The sequence below is a fragment of the Eutrigla gurnardus genome, assembly GCF_963514095.1.
Source record: "Eutrigla gurnardus genome assembly, chromosome: 9".
NCBI classification, from domain to species: domain Eukaryota; kingdom Metazoa; phylum Chordata; class Actinopteri; order Perciformes; family Triglidae; genus Eutrigla; species Eutrigla gurnardus.
Window position 1 is genome coordinate 7,213,158 of NC_139923.1, and position 26,544 is coordinate 7,239,701.

A 26,544-nucleotide genomic window follows, 5' to 3' on the forward strand; every position below is an offset into this window, starting at 1 on the left:
CTGCTCAAAGGCACATCTGAGTTAACTTTTTAGTAAATTTTTGGTATTTTCACCACTATATATTCTGTGAGAAGTGACAGCTGAATGCAGGGTATGATGTGTACCTGGTCTTTGGAGTATGGCGTGTCGACTCTCTGGCGGTCTCTGCAGGCCTGCAGCAGGATGTGGATGGCATCGAGTTGCAGGAGGATCTCACAGGCCATGCTGTCGAAGAATGTGATGTTGGCCAAGGCTGCAGATGCCAGCAGGAACACTTCACCACAGGAGGCGCTCTCGCACAACTCTGAGAGAAATGACACACCGTTCAGTACAGTCGTGGACTGCATCCCAACGCATGGGCTGCAAGGAAAGATTCACTGGTTGGCTATATATATATATATATATATATATATATATATATATATATATATATATATATATATATGCAGTATATATATGCAGTATATTTGATCAGGAGGGCTGTTCCAGTGTTTGGGAGCGCTGACAGCAAACAACCTCTGTGCAGAAGTCAAACCATGAAAGTATTTCCCCCCGCTTTGTTTGCATGTTGACAATTTAAACACAAAGGCCACAACAGATTGATTTTCAGAACATAACAGGAGACTGAGTAACAGTGAGCAGCATTTGAAAACATTTCAAATGAAAAAAAAAAACCTAAATTCAAACAACAAAAAAATAATATTTAATTGTATTAGTCTGACAAAGTGTTCATGGACATGCTGAAGATGTGTTTAAATACATTCTTCAAGTCATTATTGTTGTTTTCTGAATAACTAAACTGTACTTATCAGAATTAGTTAATTATACAACATTTTTGAAACTTTGCTTTATTGTAATTTTTCAGCTAATAAATACAAAATATCACTTGAAATAATTCCAGTGTAAGGAATGTTTACTGAATGCTTACACTTACACTACTCTTCATGATTGTAACTGTGAATAAAGACCCCACTGGCTTTACAGGAAGAGTCGTTTCTTCTGACTCCATCTCCAGATGATGTGATGGTTCACTTTTACACTGTGATGCCTTTAAATTCTATCTTTATCTTTTCAACTTGTTTTAGCTGCTGACTCACCAACATAAATCCTGTTTCTCCAAACAATCCAAAACGAGCTAAAGGTGAAGGTTACATAATGAGCGTCACACTCACTGATGAGCGCCGTGACGATGTCGTGCATGCTCTCCAGGAAGCTGGCGAGGTGTTGTGTGGACGTGTGGTGAGGCGAGGTGATCTGAGCCACGACCGCCGCTGCCTCGGCCCGGGCCGCTTCCACGCTGCTCTCATCAGTCAAGATGTCGGCCAGACACAGGATCCCATCCACCTGCAGACACACAGCGAACAGGTCACATTAGGGGCCTTATACTACATTGTTATAATCTGTTATGATAGTTTATGAACAGCTATCTGTTTAGATAAGATGCTCAAAAACACACTATCACACTGTTAATGATGGTCCTTCCAGAACCGCCCCTCATGCTTCTGTACTTTATGTATCTGTAAATTTGTCATTTACAGTGGAGGACATCACTTTCATGTCTATCTAGATTTTAATAGGACCTGCTCTACTGCTGATTCATATAATGTTAATCACTATATCTTAAAGCCCACCAGATTAGAGACAGTGTAAACTTGCCGTCTGTTTTGAAATGTCTATGTCATTTTTAATACTTTAATTTATGGATTTCTGACTTGAAGTGACTTCACTGAGATGATGATATTTACTGTGTCGGTTTGTTGGTCAGACACAATTTTTGAAATCAAGTTCAATGTTTTGCAGCACAGTATGATGTCACCTATCCGGCCTCTTACATTTTCTCTTTCCTCACTGGAAACACATTTATTTTTTTCTTTATTGGGTGATTTCTTTTAACTGTGTGTGATTAAATGTCCTTTTTGTAATGTTTAATAAAGATGAGCTCTTTCTAATTCATTAAAATATATAGTAGTAGAGTGTGAAGATTTGTATACACCCTGGTAATCTTTGAAAGCTGGACTTGCTTTAGGTTTTTGAAGACGTTTCTCCTCTCCACCAGGGGCTTGTTCAGTTCTAAGAGACTGGTGAGGAGTTTAAGTATTTAACTTCTAGAGTCATTAATACTGTGAGAGGCATGCCACTCCTGGACCCACCCTGAATTGAACTACTAACAACTCAAGTTTCACAGTCTTCATAAACCTAAAACAAGTCCAGTTGCCTACGATCAAGGTCTCAAAGATCCAATAGTAGACTTTCAGAGGGATCTGTCTGCAGACACTGCAGGGACGACAAAACTGCTGCAGTGTTTGGCATCGCTGACCGTGGAGAAGAGCAGTTAAGTGTCCATGCAAGTGTGAACTTGGCTAAAACTCGCTGCTCTGCACGTAAAGCCATCACAGTTAAAGCACAGCACTCTGATTTAATGGCCGAGAAAGTCATGTACATCCATCTGGCTGGCATGGACCCCAGGCTGCGTGCTGCGAGTCATCGGAGCAAAGATGAGCAGGAGATTCTCTTCTGTTTAAAGGGAAAGTTTACTCATCTGTGTGTGTGTGTGTGTGTGTGTGTGTGTGTGTGTGTGTGTGTGTGTGTGTGTGTGTGTGTGCGTGTGTGTGTGTGTCTGTGTGTGTGTCTGTGTGTGTGTACATGAGTGGCTGTGAGATGCTATAGGAAATATTGGAGATGTAGTACAGACCTTCCTCCACTTGGAGGCAGTATCGCACAGTTCAAACAGACTTTACAGCATCTCCGAGTCTGTTGACTAGAGTTCTTATCAAGTCTCACAGATGTGACAAGTGCTTAAAATCAAACACAAAGTCATCATACTATCAATTTGAACTCATAGTCATAAACCGTAGGATCATGGTTTCCATGGTGGCAACAGACATCTATTGTGTCCATGTGAGGAAAAAAAAACTAAAACATTAATTGACATATCAGAAACATTTTGTTTTCCGCATTAACTTTTCAATCAGAGTCATTATTCATTGATTATCATTTGGGCAAAGAGTGCATCGATGTTTGTGATGCCACCACTGCTGAAAACAAAAGTTTGCAGCATCCAGAGTGAGGCAGAGCGTCATCTCTCAGCACGCCACACCTGTCACTCTTATCTGCTGACGAGCATCAGTGCACTGAGCTTCACAGGGCAATTCCCTATTTTTGTCTCTGTGGACGTCAGCAGCTCTGTGCACGACCCACTGACGTGGAACAATCCACTTTCCACACTCCCGTTCATCTACCCCCCCATCTCCCCCGCTTCCTCCGGTTCCCCCCATCCCCCACCTCCTCCTCTCTAAAATAGGATATTCCCCAACTCCTCATTTACCGTACACCGGATGTATCTCATTCAGTTTATTCTCTGGGCCGAAGCCAAATAACTTTTTCTGCATTTGTAAGTGTGACAACAAAGTTTATGATGCTTGAACGCTGGGAGGTTTTTTTTTTTTTGTGCTTCATATCATCTCGTTGAAATTATTTCAGCCTTTGACCAAAGAAAATGCATTGAATTGTGGTTCTCTGTGTCAGGAACAGAAGTGCAGAATCCACAACACCAAATACGTGCTACGTTTCTTCTCAGTTGTTGTGACATGAATACTTAGCAGAGAGGCAGCACTTATGAGTTATTAAAGTGTCTTTATAGTTCATACCGGCCAGCCATACTTTTACTTTTCCCTTTGGCGGCCTCAGTTGTTGCCCTAAGAGATCAACTGTGTTTGGAGTTGTGTGTTTGTGTGACTCCCAGCAGGTCAAGTACCCAGCTTGGTCAGTGCACCCTTTATCTGTATGGGATTTCAACTAACTCCAATGAAAACGTCATTATTAGAGAGAGCGACTGATGTAGTTTAAATAGTGAGGAAGTCTGAGTATGGTGGGTGGGAGGGAAGGACAGACAGGTTAAACAGACAAAGGACCTCCACCCAGGAGACCCCTTCATGGTCTGTGTGAAACCATCCACGTTGAATTATTACCTCATAGTTTTGGTTCTCAACTTCCGTTCTTAACTTAACCGTGTTACGCAACAAGCGTAGTTATTTTACAAGACAAACACTCATTTTAGCCCAAACTAAGCTAGTCAGCTAGCTAACTGTGTAGTCTTGTTGTGCAAGTAAATCTAAAATAAACCCACATTGACACATGTAACAAATGGAAACTCACACAGCGTCCCTGATATGTCCAAAACTGAAGCTAGAGGGCTAGCGTAGGGCCACTCACCGGTGTGTGTGTGTGTGTGTGTGTGTGTGTGTGTGTGTGTTTGTTCATACCAATTCTCAAAAAGAGAATGTGGCAGTGGTATTGGCCTTTAACAAAAACACCAACTTCTTTTTCTACTTCTAACCCAGGGAGTCTCAGGAGTCTCCATCCGCTCAGGAGACCGAGGGTCTTTTGGAGTGCAGGGGACGCTCCTTAAGACCTTTTATGACACTGTGTTATGGAGTGGCAGCATCGGGAAGAGGCTGGACAGACCAATGAGGAAGGCCAGCTCAGACCTGGGATGCCCCCTCAACTCAGTGAAGGTGGTGGGAGGAGAAGGATGGACCAAGCTGTCATCATCTCTGATGGAGGAGGGGGCCCACCCCCTGCACGACCCCATCAGAGCTCCTTCAGTGACAGACTCATCAGCCGAGGTGTCTGAAGGAGCGGTATCGCAGGTCTTTCCTTCCTGCTGCCGTGAGACTGTACAACCAGCTCTGCTCCCAGTAGACCACAGACTCAAGAACTGACAAGAGGCTGCACACTATTGAGCAGCTTATCTGTACATATGATTGATACTGATTATATTGTTTATCTGTTTGCATATGTACTTATTTATTATTTCCCCACTGCTGTAAACACCACAAATGTCCCTGTTGTGGGACTAATAAAGGTTTATCTTATGCCCCCAGAAATGTCTTACTCAGCATTCTGTTGTACTTCACTCTCTCACGTCACTCTTGGTTGCAAAAAAACAACATGGCTACGACTAGAAACCAAGATGGCGACTGCCCTTCAAAACAACAGTCCATTAGACTCATGTCCTAATTACATTTTACATTCATAGAACTGCAGGGGATTTTTTCCCAGTGTAGCCTGATGAAGCTGATGGCACCCTATGTACTAAGGTATTAGTACCACAGCAGCTGCGTTCCTGTTGGGTTTCCTGCATGTCCTGACTATCTAATATCTGTCCATCAAATAAAACCCAAAAAGTAAAAGCCTGTCAAAATATTGCATCAGTCCTCCATATTTCATATGGAAGTTGTTTTTCTGGGTACATCTGGAACAGCTAATCAATACTCTTCCCATTCACCGTGCTATGATTACATAACATTCCAGTTGGGGATAAAACTAAGTTAGCATATACTCTCTCCACCAATGAGCAGTGCAGATGCTTGCTGGCCCTGTCTCTCGATCACCCTTCAACAGTGACAGTTGTGTTTCTCAAGCCTGAGTGCTCGCTGGTGAGCGGTTGGTGGCGTAGACTTGCCTGACAGCCTCCCTCCCGGGACCGGACTGCTAATCTGGGGCGGACTTTGGTTCCCGTAAAAAGAGTTTTCACACTCGGATGATTCGGCGCCGTCCCAGCTGCTCTGCGTGTGAACACAGACACACCGCTGTGGCATCATTATTAGCCGGATTCATGTTATATTTGTCTTTCTGTAAATGCTCGCTTGTCACGTCTGTTGTTTATTTTGGTTGAATTCTCGATAGAGAACAAACCACGACAGAAGGATGTATCATTAGGTTTCTCTCTCCTTGTCTGGCTGTCTTTCCTTTGCACAGGCCTAAATGTTTGACCTTTCAGGTCAGGGGTCAAGAGGTTCCACATAATGATCTCCCCTCTGCCATGGACACAAACTGTAAACCATGACTCATGTTTTCTGTGTGTGTGTGTGTGTGTGTGTGTGTGTGTGTGTGTGTGTGTTTACTGTATAGTTCAGTCATCTGAAGAAAAATATAGAATGATGCCTATTTCTGTCTCCGATCCTATAACGATACAGCAAGAGTTTTAATGGAGGATCTCGTTTCCTGAGGTAGCTGAACTCAGTGAACTCATTCATAAAAAATGTAATTAAGTAAATAGAAAGTTGAGAACTGCTGCAGTCCAACGATTCTCCCCAAAAGTAACAAGGACACGCTAATAATAACACTGTATGTGTCAACTGCTGCCTCCAGCTGTAAATGTAAAGATGCCACATCAGTTATTCATTATGAGACATAAAGAGAGGACTATCACTCGCTGCTTGTTTCTACAATGCATTAACTAACAGAGTCAAATCTCCTGCAACGTTTTTCCTCCCCCAGTCATCAACAGCATGTTTAGGAAAGGTGGTCTTAATTGAAATGATTAGGCTATTAGCGTTTCATTACAATAAAAGTTGTAAAATTTAGCGGCCTCTTTGGCGATAGATAGAACTGCAGGAGAGCCTCTGAACTCATCTCCCAGAGTTCCTTTGGAAACCCACGAGTGTTGACTGTATGACGTGAATTGTGATCCTTCACTTTGTTAATTTTTTGTTTGTTTTTCTTGGACTGGAAGTTGAGTGGTCTTCTTTCTCTGCCTGTCGATCCTCCATTGTGAGTCAGCAGTAATGAAATGTACCTGGCCAAACACTTTAGACTAGCCTGACTCAGCAGTTGGAAGTTACAGATTTCAGATTACAAGTAAACTCAGCATACTTCCATGAGTAGCTCCACCTGCAGACCAACCGCTGCTGACTGACGGAAAAAGCCTCACTAAGAGAGCACGCATTGGATTTGGAATGTCACCACAGACACGGAGATCCTATTTCTTGTTTTAACTTACTCTTTGATAGATAGTAACTTAAAAGACAATTAAATAGATGAAAATGTTACAGAGTACAACTTCAAATGGTTATGAAACCAGTGCATTGAAGATGAAACCAATGAAGATATATTTTACATTTTCTTTAAAGGGACAACATATTGCAGAGAATAGATTGTTTAATTCCCCAGTAAAGAAACATGAGTTTTTTTTCTGCATTTCAACTGTCGACTCTTCACAATCACACATTTCCCTCCTCCTCCTCCTCCTGCTGCCTCCATTGTTGGCACACATTAACCTGTGAAACTTAAACTAGGCCTCCCAGTCATAACATAGCAAGTGAGAGCATGGCTGAGTGTGTTCAACAGTAGGCCGACTATACTGTGCTGCAGGGAGGAGGAGGAACAACGTCCTGTCTGAGCCACAACTTCAGCTGATCAGTGTAAACATAATCTGTCTGGGCTGGAGGGAGCCAATGTTTTTTTACTGGAAGTACTGTACTTAGTTGAGATTAATGTCATCTCACTTTCTCTCTCTTTGTGTGTGCCTCATACACATCCACTTACCCGTTTTTTCCCATTGGAAGAGAATCTGGATTCTTCCCCATTTTCATTGATCTTGTACAGCTGGCCATGAAATACAGATGGAAATGTGCCTTCTGTGCATCAGTGGGCATTGCCCCCTCATAAATAATCCATTAATGATATAAAATTAATTAAATTAAGTTGTCCAATCAGATATTATTATCATGACCTTGACCTTCGTTTTTCTCTTTTCCTTTGATTTCATATCAAATTAATTAATGCCAGTCTCTTTAATCGGATGGTTTCGTAATTTGTGTGTGCGAGAGAGCGAGAGAGAGAGAGAGAGAGAGAGGGAAAAAGAGAGTGTGTGTGTGTGTGTGTGTGTGTGTGCGTGTGTGTGTGTACCTTGTCCAGTTGGTTGATGCCCTCCTCCACGCAGCAGATGGAGGCCACTGTTCTCAGAGCGTGAGCGTAAAGGTCTCTGAAGCGGTCCTGCCTGCAGATCTTGAAAAGGACTACCACAGCTCCTTCCTGTGGAGGGGGGAAAGTAGTAGTATTAGATGTCTGTGTATTAGAACCTCATCTGTTGTGCTTTGTAAATCTGAACTGATGCTGAATTGTGATGCATTTGGTCCCCACAACAATAAAGTTATGCCAAGCATCATCTGCTGTGTGTGGCTTGAGTAAGTGTCGTTGAACAATTGAAATATCCTTAATCTGAATAAATACAAATTAAGTATGTTTATAAAAAAGGGGGAGTCATTTTTCTTTGATACACTGTATCCATTTGTTGAGATTAGTATATGTGAATACGGATATGGGAACACAGAGGAAGAATAATTACTTTATAGTATTTATACATGTGGTTTAATGCTTTCGTTTGACTGTTCTCATAAGCCTTAAATTATGTCATCACTGTATTATTATGATTTATCATTATTAATGTCATGGTGCTAACCCTTCCCCTGATATGAGTAGGTCAGTTATTCTGCTTTCGACAGTCCTATGATTGATTCCTTCCTGCTGACATTCTGGTTGTAGTGCAGCTCTCTGTCGCTGAGTTAGTCACATTGTGGGTATAGCATGATAACCAGAGAACCAGTGTCCTAGTCAACTGACCAAGTCAAGACCAAGACCGAAGCAGAGTCAGTCCCATGACTTAGGATAAAAGGGAAAGATCCTGGTGTCGGTTTAATACAGAAAAAGTCTGCAGTCACTTGAAATGTGAGGGTTTTTTTTATTAACATTTAGCGGGAACCACATTCTTTCACAATCCTGAACGAAACTGCTTTTGTTGCCGAAGCTTAACCACACTGGAGTCTGAATTTAAAGTCTAAATTCTGGGGTGACGGTTCTGCATCCACCTCCCTTCAATACATAAATGTAATGCTTCATTCTCAGTCAACATCGCCTGTGAACATAATCCATCAAACAAAAAGAGCCCTAACTTATAATGCCTAACACCACATGACGAGGTACCCAAAGTCGGGTTCTCATGTACACAGATGTTGGTTTATCTGTCGAGTACATACTGTGTTTGTTGCAACGTTTTCAGAAGTGAATGTTGGACAAAAAGGTGGTTTGAGAGTTTTGAGACTATGACCTCACATTGGACTTCATGCCACCAAATCATACACCACACATCATAATCAGCTCTTGTCTTCAAGCACATATGATCGCACATAATGATGGATCAATGCTCCTTGCTAGACTGTACGGTTAGAGCCAACTGGTCTCGCATATCTAAACCAACAGGAGCATGCTGGGTTTACAGAGTCCAGGGGACCCTGAATGGCTCGATGGGATTTGGTTGGATTTTCTTGGCGAGACTGGTAACCACGGTACCCATCAAATGGCTCACGCAATCTCATTGTGTCATATAAAAACAGCCAAAATATACATATTTCATGAATAGAAAAAAAAAGCCATTATTTGCTAGCTATAATAGCTGAGCATTTTCCTGCTGGATTCTGCTTGGTGTAAACAAACAAAAATAGCTCCTGTATTGGCTCTCTGTCTGCTTTGAAGCACCCCTCTGACAAAAAAACACTTGCAGGTATTGAATTCCATTCAGCGTGCAGATAGATAAAATTACCTTGAGGAAGACGGACGCTGTAACTACTACCATTATCCTAATAAGGCCATTATACTAGGCCGGCATGTCTCATATGCTGCTAAGGCCATGCTGCTGGGGTTTGGAGTGACTAATCATCCTGCCCTCCAGCCTGACCGCTCTCCCCTGTCCGCTGCCTACGCAATATTGTTGCGCCGAACCTGGAAGAACTGACGGACAGCTTTCAGTGAAACCCTTTTAAACTCCGGAGAGAGTCGCGGGCTGACTCAAGCAGCGTTCAGGGAGTGATGAAGAGTTTGTTGATCCGATTGTTATGCTGTGACGCAAATGCTGCTTCAGCTGTCAGGGTGAGACAATACAATTATAGTTTGTTTTTTTAGTTTTAGTCATATTTAGAAGTTTTATGGTTTTAATGCATCTAGATACCAAACAAGACTATGATACAGTGGTTTATTTTAATTTACATTTGTCAGTTCTAGAAAGGAGATGTACTTGCTTTACTAGCATTATCGCTACCTCTCATCTCCTGCATTGGATGTGGTCGTGCATGTCTTCATAAATGAATGCTACATGTCTAACAGACCAAGTTCGGAATTCTGTACTATGGGTCATTATTATCATTGTGCAAATATGCTAGTCAAAATAACTGCCTCCTATACAGGCTGAGGTCTCTGAAGTGGTTAAAAAGCAAGTATATCTACAGCTTGGTATTGTATTCTCCCTTCCGACTCTTCAGTCCCCTTTGGTGTCTGATAGTGATGCATGGAGGGACCCTTAGCGTCTGTATGACACACAGGTCTTTCAACCAACTCCAATGTAAACCCACCCATGTCAGTGCAACCGATGTCGTACGAGGTGCACATTATTCCAGTAAGGGGTGATGGATGGGTCAAACAAACACAGATTTACAACCCAGGAGAGTCAACTTACAGTATTTTCTTACGTCATTTGTAAGTCACGCGTCACGTATCACATCACATCACGCATGACTAAACACAACTTTAAAACACAAATAAACATAACTAAACATAACACTGGAATTTAAGTGATACATCCGATAAAGGTTGTAGACTTGAAATAAACCAGCAATAAATAAGACATTGTGTGGAGGCGTTTTCCTTCAAGACTTATTTTAGCTATTTTTTTTATCTACTCTGAATCAGAAACTGATCAGAGGAACAAAGTAAAGCTCCAGTTTGTAGGAGACACGTCTTTCCCCTGCTTTTCCTTTTCACAGATCGTTGGTTCTTGTCAGTCGTCTCTTTCACTTCCCCATCAAACAATTTGCACTTCTATCGTTTCCACTGACTTCACTCTCATTCCTTCAATGAAGCCCAATAAAAATCATTTAGCCCCACAGTTGTGCATTTTGGCACTTGCAGCACTAACATCATCATGTGAAACTCGACTACTTGTCTAAAAATGTCTCTTTCTCCGTTTGTCTGCATGTGAAGGCCGACGCAGCGTGTAATTTCTTTCCATCTCATCATTGCTGAACTGTGCTCTGGTCTGTTGTACTTACTCACACAATGCCTGCTGTATCTTCATGTTGCAGGCCGTTTACATCACTGATTTGTCGGTAAAAATATGTTTCTCAAGGACCTTACTGCATGGTTTGTTAATGCTTGTTTTTGGCCTTTGTGCAGCCTAATTGAATTGGCACCACTTAATAAATCCACATCTTTTACACCGTCTTGATACATGTCTCCTCCCTCTCTACACAGGTTTGATGACACACACAGGAAGTCTTCCATCATGGACATGTCTCGATCAGCATCCATCATGACAGTAGCGAAACATTCAGACAGCAAACTCTCCTATACATCATGACTCAGTCACTCTCATATTCCAGCTGCTGTTGGATTTATGACGTGGCACATGGCTCATAAACATCATCTTTTTAGTCATCCTTGAGCTTCCCTGTGTGAATGTTCTCACTGTGTTTGTTGCTTCTGTTGCCTCCCAGTCTAATTCACACTACTAGAAGAAAAGATTATGAAAGATGTTTTATTTTAGCTAAATCGGGTTATGGGCTACAATGGCGTATTAGGGCCACTGTAGGAAAAAAAACAAACAGAGAGAGATGGGCAATATTCTTGCTACTTTATTACAATGCTAACAACTGGCATTTATGCTAGCTAACTTCCCATGAATGTATGCTAATGTTTGGCTAAGCTAGCGGTAGGTCATAGAGGAAGTAAACACGTAGTTTGACCAGGATGTTTGCCGTTTCTATGACAATAAGTGAACGCTACCGCTAGCTTAGGCAAACCACCCAATCAATAAACACCAATAAAATGACAATTTGGCCCATATAAATTTAACCAACAATAACCATCAACAGCCATCACTCTAAGGACCTGAGTAAAGCATTGTCACATGTTGGGATGGATTAATTAGAAAGATAAAAGTGACATTCATGGGAAGTTAGCTAGCAAAAATGCTGGTTGTTAGCATTGTAATAAAATAGCAAAATTTGCAACTTTAAAACTAGGAAATTTGCCCCTTTAAACCAGCAAATTTGTGACTTTTTTCTCTGAATATTGCCCACCTCTCTCTGCTCTGTTTTTTTTTCTTTCCTACAGTGGCCCTAATACGCCGTCGTACGGTTTTAATGTAATTTATTACAGTTAATTTAAAGCTGATATAATCAATATTTTGTATCCAAAATGTATCACATTGCTACTTGTATAGGCAATAATTTATAGTGACAACCTCACAGAGAACTGGAGTTTGCAGTTCCCCTAATGCTAAGAAGATTTGAAGTGTCTTTCAGCTCATTGTTTTGGTTTTCTGCAATGTTACAGTTTTTATTCAGGCCCTCTCACTGGTGGTGTTTCCAGCAGCAGGCAGCTGTTTCAAGACAGGAAATACTCTGATGAACCCACTGTGACACATAAATGCCCTGCAGACCGACAAAGTTAGCAACTGACTGGTAAACATGGCGCGGTATTTAACCGCTAAAGAGCCGGATATTTCCCTCAGGTGTTGGTGGAGACAAAAACAGTGTTAAGAGTGAATATTGGACTGGCAACTTTCTCTCTAGATAAAGCAACTTTTGAAGTGAGTGCTACTAGCTACTTTCATTGGAAAAGAGGTTGCAAAACTGGGCTTGGTTTTTGGATTGGATAATGTTTTTAATCCAGTTTAATCTTGTTGTTTCTCAAATGTTGCAGAGCCCAGCTGTAATGCAGCTTTAAGTACCCAAATCTGTGACAACCCACAAAGTAGTGATATGTTGATTACATTTTAGTTATTTGACAATACCCAGGGGAATACTTCATGACACGATAACAGCAAGCAGGGATCTGTTGTTGTCATCATGCAGGCTAGACGGCTGTAAAGACAAGAAAATAGTCTAATTTTCCTAGAAGAAGCTGCCACCGCCTCCAACTTTCTGGTATGCATTATGCTGGTACTTCCAGCATATATACACAATGATTCATCTCCATTTATCATGCAGCCTGGTTTGCAACCACACATTTAATATCCCTCCTTTCTCTCCACACACAGCACATCACTGACTAGACTGTCTAACACTTGTCAAGATGTGGAAAAGGTGGAAATATCAGTTGCCCACCCAAATATTTAAATGGCTCAGTGGCAGTTTCTCAAAACAAGCGCATGAGTAAATCAGGCTGTGGAAAACGATAATAGGTGAAGAGTTTGGATACGCACTACTGTAAAAGGGTGTGTATGTGAGAGTGTAACAGACTGACTGGTGCTAGTTCATTAACTCGGATGGCAGGTGGAGGATGTTTTGTATTGGGTATTCATTAGCAGCCCATTGACAGGCTGGTTTCCTCCAGATACGGCAGATACAGAAGGAGGGAAGGAAGGTGGAGTGGATTAAAGCAACTTGCATTGGTGACCAATTTCTTAATCCTAATGGGAGCTGACATTATTGATCTGGCAATCTGGCAGCAGGGCAGGTATGTGTGTGTTCTCTTTTGTCTGTGTGGGCCATCAGGAAGAGGCTTATCAAGAGCATCCTGGAAGCAGTCGGTTGACTAATGGCCAATAGAGACCTGGCGTCTGGTCTGTCTTGTCTTATCTCAGAGTGGGATAGCTTTCTAGAGGCATGTATAAAGAGATAGCTGCAGGTCTGTTGGCCTGGATGATGATGCAACACAAAAGGTGGATCCGATCATAACAGGGGTGTGTCTGGAGTAAAAGTGAGTGATGGAGATGTAATAGCAAAGGAAGCCACTTCTGCCAAAGACTGGAGGCCTGTGTGAAAGTCACATTCAAATCATCATGATTATTCATCACGCTGCTGACTTGCCAGTGACGTCACCATCTACCGATCTCACAAGTTTTGAACACAATAGAATACGTCAAAATTTGCCAAATTTGGTTAGAACCTATAGGGAGGCCTCTATAGAATCTGAGGGCAATGGGGAAAGCTTTTGCTATCGGAAGTGTTCTGGTATCTGTTTGTAGCCTGAGTTGAATTTAACTGCATTCAACCTCAGCCTACTCAAACATGATTGGTCAAGAGTCTGTGTCAATGGCCAAAATGCAATCTTGGAACGCACCTGGTATCATCTGATGATGATTCCACTTTTTATTGGTTTAAAATTAGCTTAGAAACAATCCAGTCGTACACATGGTTGCTCAACTCCAACTGCAGCCACTCATCTGATGCTGCTCATCAGACTGTAAACAATAAGAGGTGCACGGAAAAGGAAGTCCTGGCCTGGACAGCCGCTGGCTACACTGGAACCCCAGAGGCTCATCTGTCACCAGACTGATAGCAGATGGATTTCTACCCCTCTAGGCCCTCTAGCTTCAGTTTTTAACATTTCGGGCACAGCTTGTGAGTTTGGCCAGTTTCATGGGTTTTTTTGCCTCAGATTTTAGATTCATACATGCATACAGTTTCTTTTCAAAATAAACCTCCAACATAGGTTTACTTTTTAGGTTTACTTGATTGATTACATTAAGGCAACAAAACTTGTTGATTAGGCTCAGGAAAATATCGTGGTTTGGGTTGAAATAAGTATGTTTCTTATGTAAAATAACTATGCTTGTATAGTTTTAAGTACAGAGGTTAAAATAAGTCATAAATTCAAAGTAGTTTTCATGCAGCACATGGACAGCAGCCTACTGGGTGAAAGTCCTGTCTTGGTGAAAATGATCCACATAAATCTCATGGTCAGGTATAACCATTGTCAGCACTTGGATCAAGGAAATATAGAGTCCACTGCTATGTCCTCAGTACCTTGGCAATGATGCTGCAGAGCTGAGGGCCGTCCTGCGTGAGGGAAAGCAGGTTGCTGATGGCGCTGCCAATGGTGTGAACGCTGTCTGAAGAGTCGATCTGTTTAATCAGGAGCTAATGAGGAAGAACAAATGTTGTGTCATTTTTTGATTAAGGACCCCGAAATGCCTAAAAAATGTAATCTGTTGTTATCCATGGCACCAACAGAGAAATGTGCTATTTGATTGAATCAAAATTATGTCAGATGCCTGTTTATTAGAAAAACACTCAAATCAGAGTGTGTCTGTAAAATGTATTACTTTAAAGTGATTATATTTTTTGTAAACATATGTTATTTATTCATCATTGTTATCTCACCAGTCTTGATTCTTAAATCTATACACATAGCCTCAATTTCAACACCTGACAGAGCTCATGTTCAGGCCCAAATAGAAATATAGCAGGTAACAGGTAAATATTAAGGGCGAGCAGTTATGATTCTTACCCGGATCTCATTGGCTAAAGCCATGTCAATCATGTTACTGAAGGAATCGCTGACATCTGTCAGGATGTCATGGATTGCCTCCCTCATGGACTTCAGGAAGAACTCGTCATCGGTGTGAAGACACCTGTGGGTACGGGGACATTTAGGATTACTCTCTTCAGAGACCATGCTGTTTGCTTGGTTTTCCTAGCATTCACTCAAAGACTTACCTCTCTGTAATATTGGTCAGCTCCATACACTTTTCTAGCAGAGATTTCTCATACTGCAACAAAAGGAATTTAAAACAAAGGGCTTTGTATCAAAATGCATGCTTTATCATCGTGTTTGAATTCAGAGCAATTTTTGCACACCATTACTGCATTTTTCAACTTTTTCTGTGATTTATAAGACATATGTCATCTTGATTATTGACATAGTTAATTAATATAATGAGTTTTCAAAGGGCAAACATGTATTTCAGCTGTTAATCAACAGTTCAGCCCCATGAAACAGTACAGTAGAATTTCTTGTATTTGTATTCTCTTGTCATTTACCTGACGGAGTCAAAGGGTTTGCAGAACAACATCATTCTGGATTAGTTATTTGCAAAATCTGATCAATTTGATGTTTGATAAATAACTATGAATGACTGATTCAGAAGGCCCTCTGGAAGTCTATAACAAGCATAGTATATTGATGGAGGAAATATGATTGAACTTTTTCTTACATGCAGTTAAGGAACTTAATATATATTTTCATTGAAAGTGGGTATTAACGCCACATTAACTTTAGGAGTGACACTACAGTCATGTGATGGCTTTTCTATTCTATCTTCCTATTTTTAGTCTGAGGAGCCCAAGCAACATATAAATGGATCTCATTCTAAAATTTGACTTTTCTATAATTATTTTCTATATTTTGTAAGGAACCAAACTGGCTTCACATTTGCGGCCAGCCGCTTCCACAACCAACCGTCACCTTCTGCATCTCAGGTGGTGTGCTTCGGGCGGCGCTGTACTCGTGCACCAGAGAGCGCACGTGGCAGTTGGCCCTCACGGCGGTGCTGTGGACCCTCTGCCAGCGCCCCTTCTCCAGCCGCTGGAACATCTTGCCGAGCTCCGTGCTGACCACCAGCGCTCGCCGCAGCAGCGTCTGCAGGTTGTTCCTGGCCACGTGGTCCCCGCCGCCGACCCCGGAGGCCACGATCAGCTCGCCCTGCTGGGCGTCCTCCTCCACCCCGATGGGTTTGGCCTGCAGGACACACATACACTCTACCTCCGTCATGTGGCGGAGGTCCTCCATCCAGCGCTGGACCGAGTCGACATGGAGGGACTGCATGCGGGTGCTGTAGGAGAAAAGAACACATAACAAATAAAACAGTGGTTCAATCGCGAGAGGGATAGGGGTGTGAGTCCAGACCTGCCAAGACTAGAAGAAACAGAGGACAGGGATGTGGATTTAAACCGGATTCATACTCTTACATTGCCCAAAGTATGATTTTGATGGACACTACAATACATATCACCATGTATTCAGTGTATGTGGATCCACAATGAGGTCATGCAATACCGACCAGAGTTCATCCGCCTCTTTGGATTGGTGTGTGCATAGAAAAATCTTTCCCTATATCTAATATCTATAATTTAATGTGCAATTAGAAAATCAACATAACTTGACTGAACAGTTTCATAGCAGCTCATTATTGATATACAAATAAAAATGTAGAAATGACTGCACAAATAAAACCACATTAGAGCAACAAATCCTCCTCAGTGACACACACACACACACACACACACACACACACACACACACACAGACAGTGTGTGCATGTTGAGGAGAACAGTAATGCCTGAGATCCGGGAAGTGGTTTTGTGCTGACCAGCCTGCTGACTAAAGCCTGAAATGATTTATAAGAGAAAACCTGAATCATCTTCACCTCCTCGACGAGAAATAACACAATAAATAGAAAATTAATCCAAACTGCGGACAATGACAAATCATTTAACTTGGCTCTGCTGCCCTTGTACTCATTCATCCATTCCCCCTTCTTCTTTTTTCCAATATTTTCTTTAATTTTGGTGAGAAAGTGTAGGTATGAGAAAACAAATTCAGGAGAGATATTTGCTATTTAAATATATGAGTAGTGTCTTTTTGTCACCTTTTCAAAACCTCAAAACAAGAGCAAAAGGACTTCTCTGTCACAAGCCACTACAGATAGCTACCTAGCTCACTAGTTACCTTCAGTAGTGATCGAGTGTTACTGCCAAGGCTAAGAGCTAGCATGTCATTAATGAACTACATTATTATGAGGGGATACAAGTTACTTTAGAATTGTACTGTTATGCTAGACCACGTTTATTTAGATGTCTCATACGTTTCATCAGTGGGTGTCGATGCATAACTCCTGTGCTAAAAGGTGCTGGGTTTAGACAGGTTTCCATTATAAAATATTTATCTGAGAGCAATTGTTAGTTAATTTAAAAAAAGTCAGTGTCAGGTGATATAAAATAAAAAATAACCACACTCCTTAAAAATTGGGGTAAAATTGCTGCCTTTGATGAGTACAAGTGAGTGCTACTAAAAATCATAATTTGAGCGCTCATAAATGCAATTCAAGCCACACTCCTCCTCTAAAATGAAATTCCATTTATGCCATGTCATATAACTGCAGTGCTAAAACCATGCAACAAGGCATTCCCAAAATCAATGATGTGTCCTCGAGGTCAATTATCCCCCGTTAAACTGCCCATTTCCACACTCGTTAGTTCAATCATCTCCCCAGAGTACGGAGGCAACTTTAACAAAGGGCTTCACGGAGCAAACACCCCTCCCCACTTCAATCTCTCCCAGAACAGACCCTTATGAACGAGGGTTTAAGGGTCAATCCAGAGTCCTGCACCCAAGTGGACGGGTCGATGGCTCCAACAGCCGCCTCTGCTTTGAGTCAACACATGGGAAAGGTTCTCTAATGAAGCTGGATATTTTCCTCTTGGCTCTCTGGATATTGTCGGCAGCTCGCTGAAAACATTGGAATATTGCATTAGTATTGAATATTGTTTGACCAGAGCTGGTTTGACAGAAGCATTGTGGCTGTGTGTACACTCGAAAACATTTTGTCATTGATCAGCGACAGCCGGCGTCATTACATCTTCAGGGCAGGTATTGGGTTTCAGCTTTCAGCCAGAGCTGGTTACACAGGACTGAATAATTAGAAAGCCACAGGTCCAATTATATTTAATCCACTAACAAACCACACAGAGTGCAGCTGGTTACCGAAGAAACTGAGTTTTGTTCAGGTCAGAAAAAGGTTTCATTGAAAAACAGATTTACTCAGATGGCACGAGAAAGACATAAATTGCTCATCTTAAACTGCCATTTACTATTATTACTATTATTATTTTCAAATGATTCTACTATAACTATAAGGACACAGAGAATATACATGTATCTATTTTAGGCTATTTTTAAGTCTGTAATTTGATGTTTTACCTGCAACCCAACACTGACTCAATATGTTTTATAAATTAAAGTATCCACACACACATGCACTCAAATGCACATACTGTATATGCATAAATATTTTACATTCAGTCATTCATCTGCCAGGTGAGGAGGTGGAATAACAATGCAAAAGTAGTCAAATCTGTACATGGGTTCAAAAGTCTCTCTGGCAGATAAATCTCCCTCAGTCTGGAAGAGGATAAAGATGTAATTAGTTGTGAATGTAGACTTGAATAAATAACTGCACAGTGTTACACAGTGCAGTAATCATTAATATGGAGCTTCTTCTGCTAAGTGGGGTAAATGGCTTCATAGTGATCATTGTGACTTCTGAAAATGGATGAAATATGAGTTTTAGTTTAAATCTGGGCGATTAAAGAAATTAATTTCTCCTAAATGTTCTTTGCAAATAAAATAATACTGAACCCCGCTACCATTTTTTCTCACAGTCGAAAAACAAAAAAAAACCACTTAAAAACCACTCCAGACTAAAATGTTTCTTGCTAGAGATTAATCACATAGTGATGAGTAACAGTGTCTCGGACGACGCGGGTCAAATTAGCCACAGCGCTCGGTCGCTAGTCACTGAAGAGAAGAAGCAAAGAGCTCTCGATTCTTCATCATGGGCATCATCATCTATACGGTTCCCCCATTTACCCTACACATGGTTTGTGGAAGACCAAAATGTTTATCATAAAAAATCATATCTATTATGTGTATCAGTGTATCATAGTGACATTCTGTGTCTGACAAACAACCCAAATGTAAAATGTGCAACAACATGCAAAATTATCTTCGTGTCAGACCCATCGTGGCCATTTCAAGCCATTTTCCCCAGTTATATAAGAGCATCACGTAAGGACGAACCCGTCTTGATTTACACGCCCATCAAGCCGCACCATCAAGCCGCAAAACGTTCCCCTCGCCGCGCGGAGAGAAAAAAAGATGATAATAATAGGCTTGTTTTCCAAAGGAGGGGAAGCGGTGCACTTCAGCTTGCAGGGAATCACAAATATTTACATGCTGGGCCAAGAGAGGGTCAGGCAACAACAGCTCTATTATCCCAGACAGGGATCCATGGTGCGGAGGTGAAGCGTCACTCTCTCTCTCATCTGACGGTAAACTGAGCAATGGTGGCAACAGCAGAGCTGCTTCACGAGCAATGTCCTTGTTTTTGTTTTGAAAATGGTAATGCACGATTTCAACATGTTTCCCAACCAGGCTTGGAGGTGGATGCTGTGTTTGATACTAGTCTGTATTACTGTTCGTTCATACATTATTGTGGGGGGAACTGAATTGAATCCGGCTGCATTCATATTTTTTTAATTGAACAAAAGTGAATTGAATTTAGCTGCAATGCTAACCTAAAGTGCACCGAGTGAACTTCAATTACTTTGTGAAGGAATCTGTGATTCTTTCACAGTGAAGAGTTTTTGATCCCACACAGCTGTCAATAAAAACTTTACGGCGTACAAGAACTTTGAGTGGGAACGCGGAGAGTACTGAGAGACGAACTCACATGTTGTTGCCATGGTGATTCGCTGCCAATAAGAAAAATATCAAGAGCTTTATCCTGAAAAAGAAATGGAAAATGAAGTAATCTGAAATTGTTATTGGCTAAACAATTACAAACATAAACCAAAGAAGAAAACATATGGGAAGACAGATCAAAAGGCAGAGTTTCATAAGTTTAGTACAGAAACATGGAAAATCTGTCTGCAGTGCATTTTGAGTCAGGTCGCTGTGCCGAGTTACTGTCATAGTGAGCTCTCTCTTCCTGTAACACATCAGGTGAAATTGATGACTAAAGAGATGATTCACTCTTTCAACTTTTCATGTGCTTGAGAGACATGGAGAGAGTTGTTCTGCTGGATGAGTCACTGAGAGACGCTGCAGCTCCGACTCTTCACATTTACGGAGGAGAGAGGTTGGTTACTTGAGACTATGACTATGTGAGTGCTAAGGTGCATGGATGGGATATCCGAGTCAATGTGGCAAACTGGGCCGTCGTATAGCATATATACAAATAAAGTTCAAACTTAATTTGACTGCATTGTAATTTTATTTGCACCACTTTTTTAACAAACTGCACTAAAACCTGGGATATTGAATAAAACTGAACCTGCTGGCCATCATTTCAAACTATGAGTATACACCGAGTGTTGCTATATCGCTGTGGACTCGGTCTCGTGGGCTTGGTCTCGACAGCTATTGCAGTTCTCCCAGTTGCGGGTCTGTGTGAGTGTTTTGTGTCAGACTCACAGTATAGAGCTACCACATATGCCAGTAGAGGCGCTTGTGGACCCGGAGACTGATGTTAAACACCACAGAACAAGCCTAAGCCTCGGTAAGAGCGTAGGTTACATATCCGCTATACTGGAAAATAACTTTATGTTTGCTAAAGAGACAATTATTCACTGCTGAAACCTGATTCCACGACTCAGTGAATTGATCCGGTTCTTCAGACTAACCGCCATCACTACTAAGGTGGTTTTAGGGTTAAGGTTAAAGTTTTTAAGACGGCATGTAATTGTAATGGTTGGCTGTGTGAGGGTTACATTTACAATACTGCAGAAGTGTGGCTTGGACACTTCGGTATAGACCCTTTTCTTGCCAATGTCATGCTGACAGACGGCAGAGCGTTAGCTGGAGGCAAAACCCAAATCACATCAGAGTAGTAAACTAAAGTTACACATGCAAAATGTCATGTTTCTGTGCTGTTGGCTGCCAGAATGGGAGGAGTATGGCTCCAAGATACCTTTGAGAAGACAAACTGTAATCCAAGGATCTACCAAGCTACGATATCAGCAAAGAGACGGAGAGAAAATGTTACCAATAGTTTAGTTTAGCTTAGTTTAGCATGCTTAGTTTTTCTGTCTGGCCTTTGAATCAGCGTGTAGTTAATGTGTTAAATGTTAACTTTCTCAAGTAACAACCGTGGTCTTGGGAGGTGAGTGACTTCAGCCAACCAATAAAACTTGCTAACTAGCGTAAACTAGCATGTTCAGAGAATGATTCTGCCTCTTCTTCTGCACTGCCCACAAAAATACAAACACACGCAGAAATAACAATATCTTTCTTTAAATAGGAGAAGAGAAGAAAATAAGCATATTCCTTCATGATTAGAGCCGTATCCAACATTAAAAATAACAAACTCTCAGGTTCCGGTGAACATTAATTAAATTTCATGTTTTTGACAGCAAGAACAATTTGCACAAAAATAATTGGTATTCAGAATGGCTTGCTGGTTAAGTGGCCCGTCACAGACACATTGATATTCAGACATCCTCCAGACCAATAAGGTGAAAATTCATAAGATGTTGTTATTCCAAATTCAAGTAAAAATGTCAGTGATATGAACCATAAAGAACGTTATCAAAAAACCTTCGCTCTGTGACATCCGGCTGCTTTAAAGATGGAATCGTCTGCTGACAGCTGAGGGAAACCCTCGCCGAGCTAAAAAGAAAGAAAACACCAAAGTGACACTTGGTGGAGCACAAACATGGACTTCTTACAGAATCGCTCATCACAGAACGTGAGTCACTTTGTTTGAGGCTAAAAACAGCAACAACGTCCGCATGAAAACACACCGGAAGCACGAATATCGTTGAATGCGCCGTCTGCGGGTCATTCGCTAATCACATCATGAAGAGGGTAAAAATAAATGACAATATGAGTGTGCTATAAAGCACAGTGATAGTCACATCTTGGTCCAACATGCATCGGCTGCAGTGTGGTGCAGCGAGCCGGTCTGAAACTAAGCAGTAGAGCACCTGTTGTCACTCATGTACGGCAGTTATTGCACAGTGGGAACTAGTTTGTTCTTCAGGGTGGCTGCCCATTATAGGCTTGTTCTACATGTTGCTGGAGGCTTCAAGTGCTTCGGGAACTACATACACTTCATAGATCATGAACACAGGTTGTTTCCACCGATGTTCGGAATTACAGGGAAGACACCATTTGTGGCTCAGTCAGTTCGGTTGGATGAAAGTGTGGGAAATTAAGATGTTGTATAAAATACAGATAATGTGCTCCATGTAGAGCTACAAACTTTTTTGGACGGAGACTCAAGAACCGCGAAGTTGTACATTAACCAGGATATGATGATCGATTTAAATGTGATTAAGCGGAACCATTTTTACATTTTTCATCTAAAAACCATGGATATAGTCTGCATGATGTCACCGATAGGTTTCCGAAGAGCAGTTGTGGAGCTCAAAGTGGGTGACCCAGCTTCACTTTAAGTCATTAGAAAATGTTTTATTCTATAAGTGTGTTTTTCGTCATGCACGTATCTTGTGCTACCAGCACCAAACATTACAATAGGAAGGTTTAACGAGACTTTCCTCCAGTTAAATGTGTAAGAGACTAGCAGACCCTACACATATAACAAATGCATGCACGATACAGTACAGTGAGAGGTTTAGCATGAAAGCCCTCACCAAATGTTTTATTACCACATCTGGAATTGTCCACCGAGTGCATGTAGCCTCACTTGCAGGCCGAGCCGCTCGAAAAGAATCACTGCGACATCTGTTCATTCGTGTTATTATTTCTGTTTTGGATCTGACTGCATTAAGTTCACAGTATTCAAGCCATAGTTGTCTGATATGGAAGTCATTCAGCACAGTCTGAGCAGGAAGGAGCCTTCGCTGTCATCTGCTTTTCATAAATATCGCAGTCTGACGCCTGACGGAAATCTCTCTCAAATACAGCACAACAGAAGCATACTCCAGCGGGGCAGAGTGGACGGAAAAGTGTGGAGAAAGAGCAGCAAGATATTGAGGATCAGGCCATTGTGGCTTGACAGTAAAGAGGCAACAAGGACACTCTTGTCCCAGAAATAATTAAATATGGAGGCATGTATACAAAGAGCCAAATACACTGAATATATCTCTGAGCAAACCTTTTTTACACCGAGCTCCAGCTCCATCAAAACTGTTTTTACAAAATGCTACCTAACTGTGTCGAGAGCTGACAGATGAGTTAAGAAAATGGTAAAACCATATGGCTAATGGTACTTTTAAATGTGCAAGTCACGCCTTGATTTTCCGGGCGAAGGTCAGGTCCGTGCTCCTCCCAGAGTAACATGTGCTTAGGGGGATGTTGTGGCCTCTGAGTGGTACAGTTGAATCCTGGCAACAGGGGCCAGACATCTGACTCCCAGATGTTTCAGAGGGCCTCTAATGTGCAGCCAAGAGCAGGCTCACCTAAAACAGCACCCTCGGAGTCTGTTTCAGTCTTGTACTCTGTCTTTTTGTCTCCGTAGCTTAATTCTCCCCATCGTTTGTTCTCTCTCCCTGTGACTCACACCCCTGCCCTCACACGCCTGGCTGCAGACATAAAACAACACCTACTGCAGGCATATGTGCAAGACGTTATACTGCGAAAAGGCTTCCCACTCTTTTCTTGAGATAATTTTTCCAGGATTCCAGGACATTTTCCCTGATCATCTAGCTGGTTAGACAGGCAGGGATCGCACCATACACTAATAGAGAGGTGAAGTCCCGCCCCTGAAATAATGGCACACCAGGTATCATTGTATCAGCTGAAACATGTACTGTAGTCAGTGGCGAGTCAAATATTGTTTTCCTCCCAATCAATTTGTGCCATGAATTTGCAGTTTGACAATTTAACAGATAATTGTGTCAAATTAAAAACGTATACTGTTGAAATTTAAGACTGTGAAAATACATAATTAGAAACACTACACAGCCAAAGGTTGCTGAAGCAGAAACTACGATGCATTACTACGCTACATTTCTGCATGGAACGTGGCTAAGTTAGCGAGCTGGCTAGCCGAGGTAACGCCCACGCTGGAGTTGGTCATGTACATTAATGCAAGATGTTGACAGACAGCATATATATAATTCATGGGAAAATTCAAAAATCTCTCTGCTGACTACGGTATTTGTTCTAAAATAAGGTCCCATGGGGAAGACTCTAACATGCTGCTCTCTGTGGAAGTCTGATCTAAAAGACATGCAGGTAAAACTGTGAAATCACACATGGTTGGAAAGTTTGACAAATTGATCATTGCTTAATGCAAACACATCAGTAGGGGAAGCAATCTAGCAAATAAAACTTTAGCAATTGAACAGAACACGCTTACAAGATTTTTCAGGACATTTGACTTTTTCTCTCATGTTCCTTGTGTATTCATAGACTAGAGAATCTGTCAAATGTTTTCCAGGTCTTTGTAACGCTGTTTTATTTTTACTGTCCTAAATCATCTCCAGCTAACTTGTCTTTCTCTTTACTTTGTTCCATTTTACTCTCAGTCTCACACTCTTTCCCTCGCATCAGCAAAGCCACACTCATGCAACGTCCAACATTCCTCCAAGGGCTGCAAACATAAATCAAACTTAAAAAGCAAAATATACAGACAATTGACGGCACTGAAACTCGGTCAACAGACTTGCAGCGTGACAGCGGAGCCTCTTCCAGACTGTAACCTGAGGCCTCAATCGTCCAGGCAAGCCGGTCTGTGGGCGAAGCCCTGGTTTGGAGCTGTTTGTCAATGGGGGGCATCTGTGTTTGCAATTTAATTTAGTACAATTCAGTCATTGGCTCCATTCATCAGTTGATTTACTGAGCCATGTGTTGCACAAATAGGATTTGCATTTGAGTGTGTGTGTGTGTGAGAGAACGAGAAAGAAAGCGAGTCATAGATGATCTGTTTGTTTATGTGTGTGTGTGTGTGTGTGTGTGTGTGTGTGTGTGTGTGTGTGTGTGTGTGTGTGTGTGTGTGTGTGTGTGTGTGTGTGTGTGTGTGTGAGTGTGTGTGTGTGGTTATGGCGTGACAGCTCTACTGATTTTATATCCAAGGGCATTCATCGCGTGTCTTCTGCAACGCTGTGTAAGCATTTGCAAACACAAAACTGTCAAAGGAGATATATTCAAATGTGTTATCAATGACTGAAACATGCAGAACCACAGCAGCTGATGATCTGAAAGAAAACTGCACATTCACAACAGAGACGTAAACCACTGCTGTGTGCTGAGAGGGTTTTTTTCTTATCGTCTCCGAGCAAAAAGAGAGCCTTCTCTGGAAGTCCGGAGCAATAGTTTATTTAAAGATCTATAGCCGTGATTGCCTGGAAACACACAATGGGTTTTGGATCTGTTTTCTTTGGCCGTGAAACGTCCATCAACTCAACTGGCGTGTGATGAAAGCTGTTTAGTTGATGGTTCAACAGTGCAGAGAGTCCAGTTTAGGTCAGCTGGAAAGGTTTGGGCTCCACGTCAACTTTTCATGACTGCGTGGAAGCAGAGCTGCTCTATATCTGCTCTTCACTTCAGTTTCTCATTGTTTGCTTTGAGCACATTTCTCCTTCTTGCATCTCGGTGCATGTGTTCGACAGATTTATCAGGATTTTTGGTTTCCATCTCCAGCTTTTATGTGCAGATATATACCTGGGAAATGGAATCCATATCTACGGACAGATGTTTTCAAGGTGTGTGTGTGTGTGTGTGTGTGTGTGTGTGTGTGTGTGTGTGTGTGTGTGTGTGTGTGTGTGTGTGTGTGTGTGTGTGTGTGTGTGTGTGTGTGTGTGTTTGCATTGTCGCTAAGGTTTTGACCTCTGCATCTCCTGTGTTGACTGCCACTTAATTTGTTGATGCAGGATCCCGACTCAGGCCAATATATTGGATTGGCGATGTTAAACCAACAACTCGAAGGCGGTTCATATTTCCCAGGGCTGATATGAAGGAGGTGAGGATGTACTGCTATTCGTCTCTATAAGACCTGCCCCACCCTGTCTCAACATAGTGGAGCCCAAAACGGAGCTGAAGCCAGATTTGTATTTATATTTGTAGGGTTGCCAGAAACACAACTCTAAATGAATGATAATGATGCTCTGTGTCTCCTGAATGCTGAAATAGCCAGAACAATACAACATCACAAACACAACAACTTTGTCAACTTCAAACTATGACACTCGTCTACGTTCCCCTCTAGTACCAGACGTGTCAGTGACAGAGGAGGAGAGTCAGGAAAGGAGTTTTTGTTTG

General features: G+C 41.7%; 1 protein-coding gene across 4 annotated transcripts in view; it reads right to left on the reverse strand.

The window, feature by feature from the left end:
* The window catches only part of insc (INSC spindle orientation adaptor protein), a 57,082-nt gene that overhangs the window by 7,458 nt on the left and 23,080 nt on the right, over positions 1-26,544 (reverse strand). For all 4 annotated transcript variants that reach the window (XM_084016925.1, XM_084016926.1, XM_084016924.1 and 1 more), the window contains exons 3-9: positions 16,006-16,372; positions 15,258-15,310; positions 15,049-15,172; positions 14,565-14,678; positions 7,672-7,797; positions 1,152-1,323; positions 105-283 (exon numbers count right to left, since the gene is read on the reverse strand). In XM_084016925.1, coding sequence (XP_083873051.1) covers positions 105-283; positions 1,152-1,323; positions 7,672-7,797; positions 14,565-14,678; positions 15,049-15,172; positions 15,258-15,310; positions 16,006-16,372 — 1,135 coding nt within the window. The remainder of the gene's footprint in view (positions 1-104; positions 284-1,151; positions 1,324-7,671; positions 7,798-14,564; positions 14,679-15,048; positions 15,173-15,257; positions 15,311-16,005; positions 16,373-26,544) is intronic.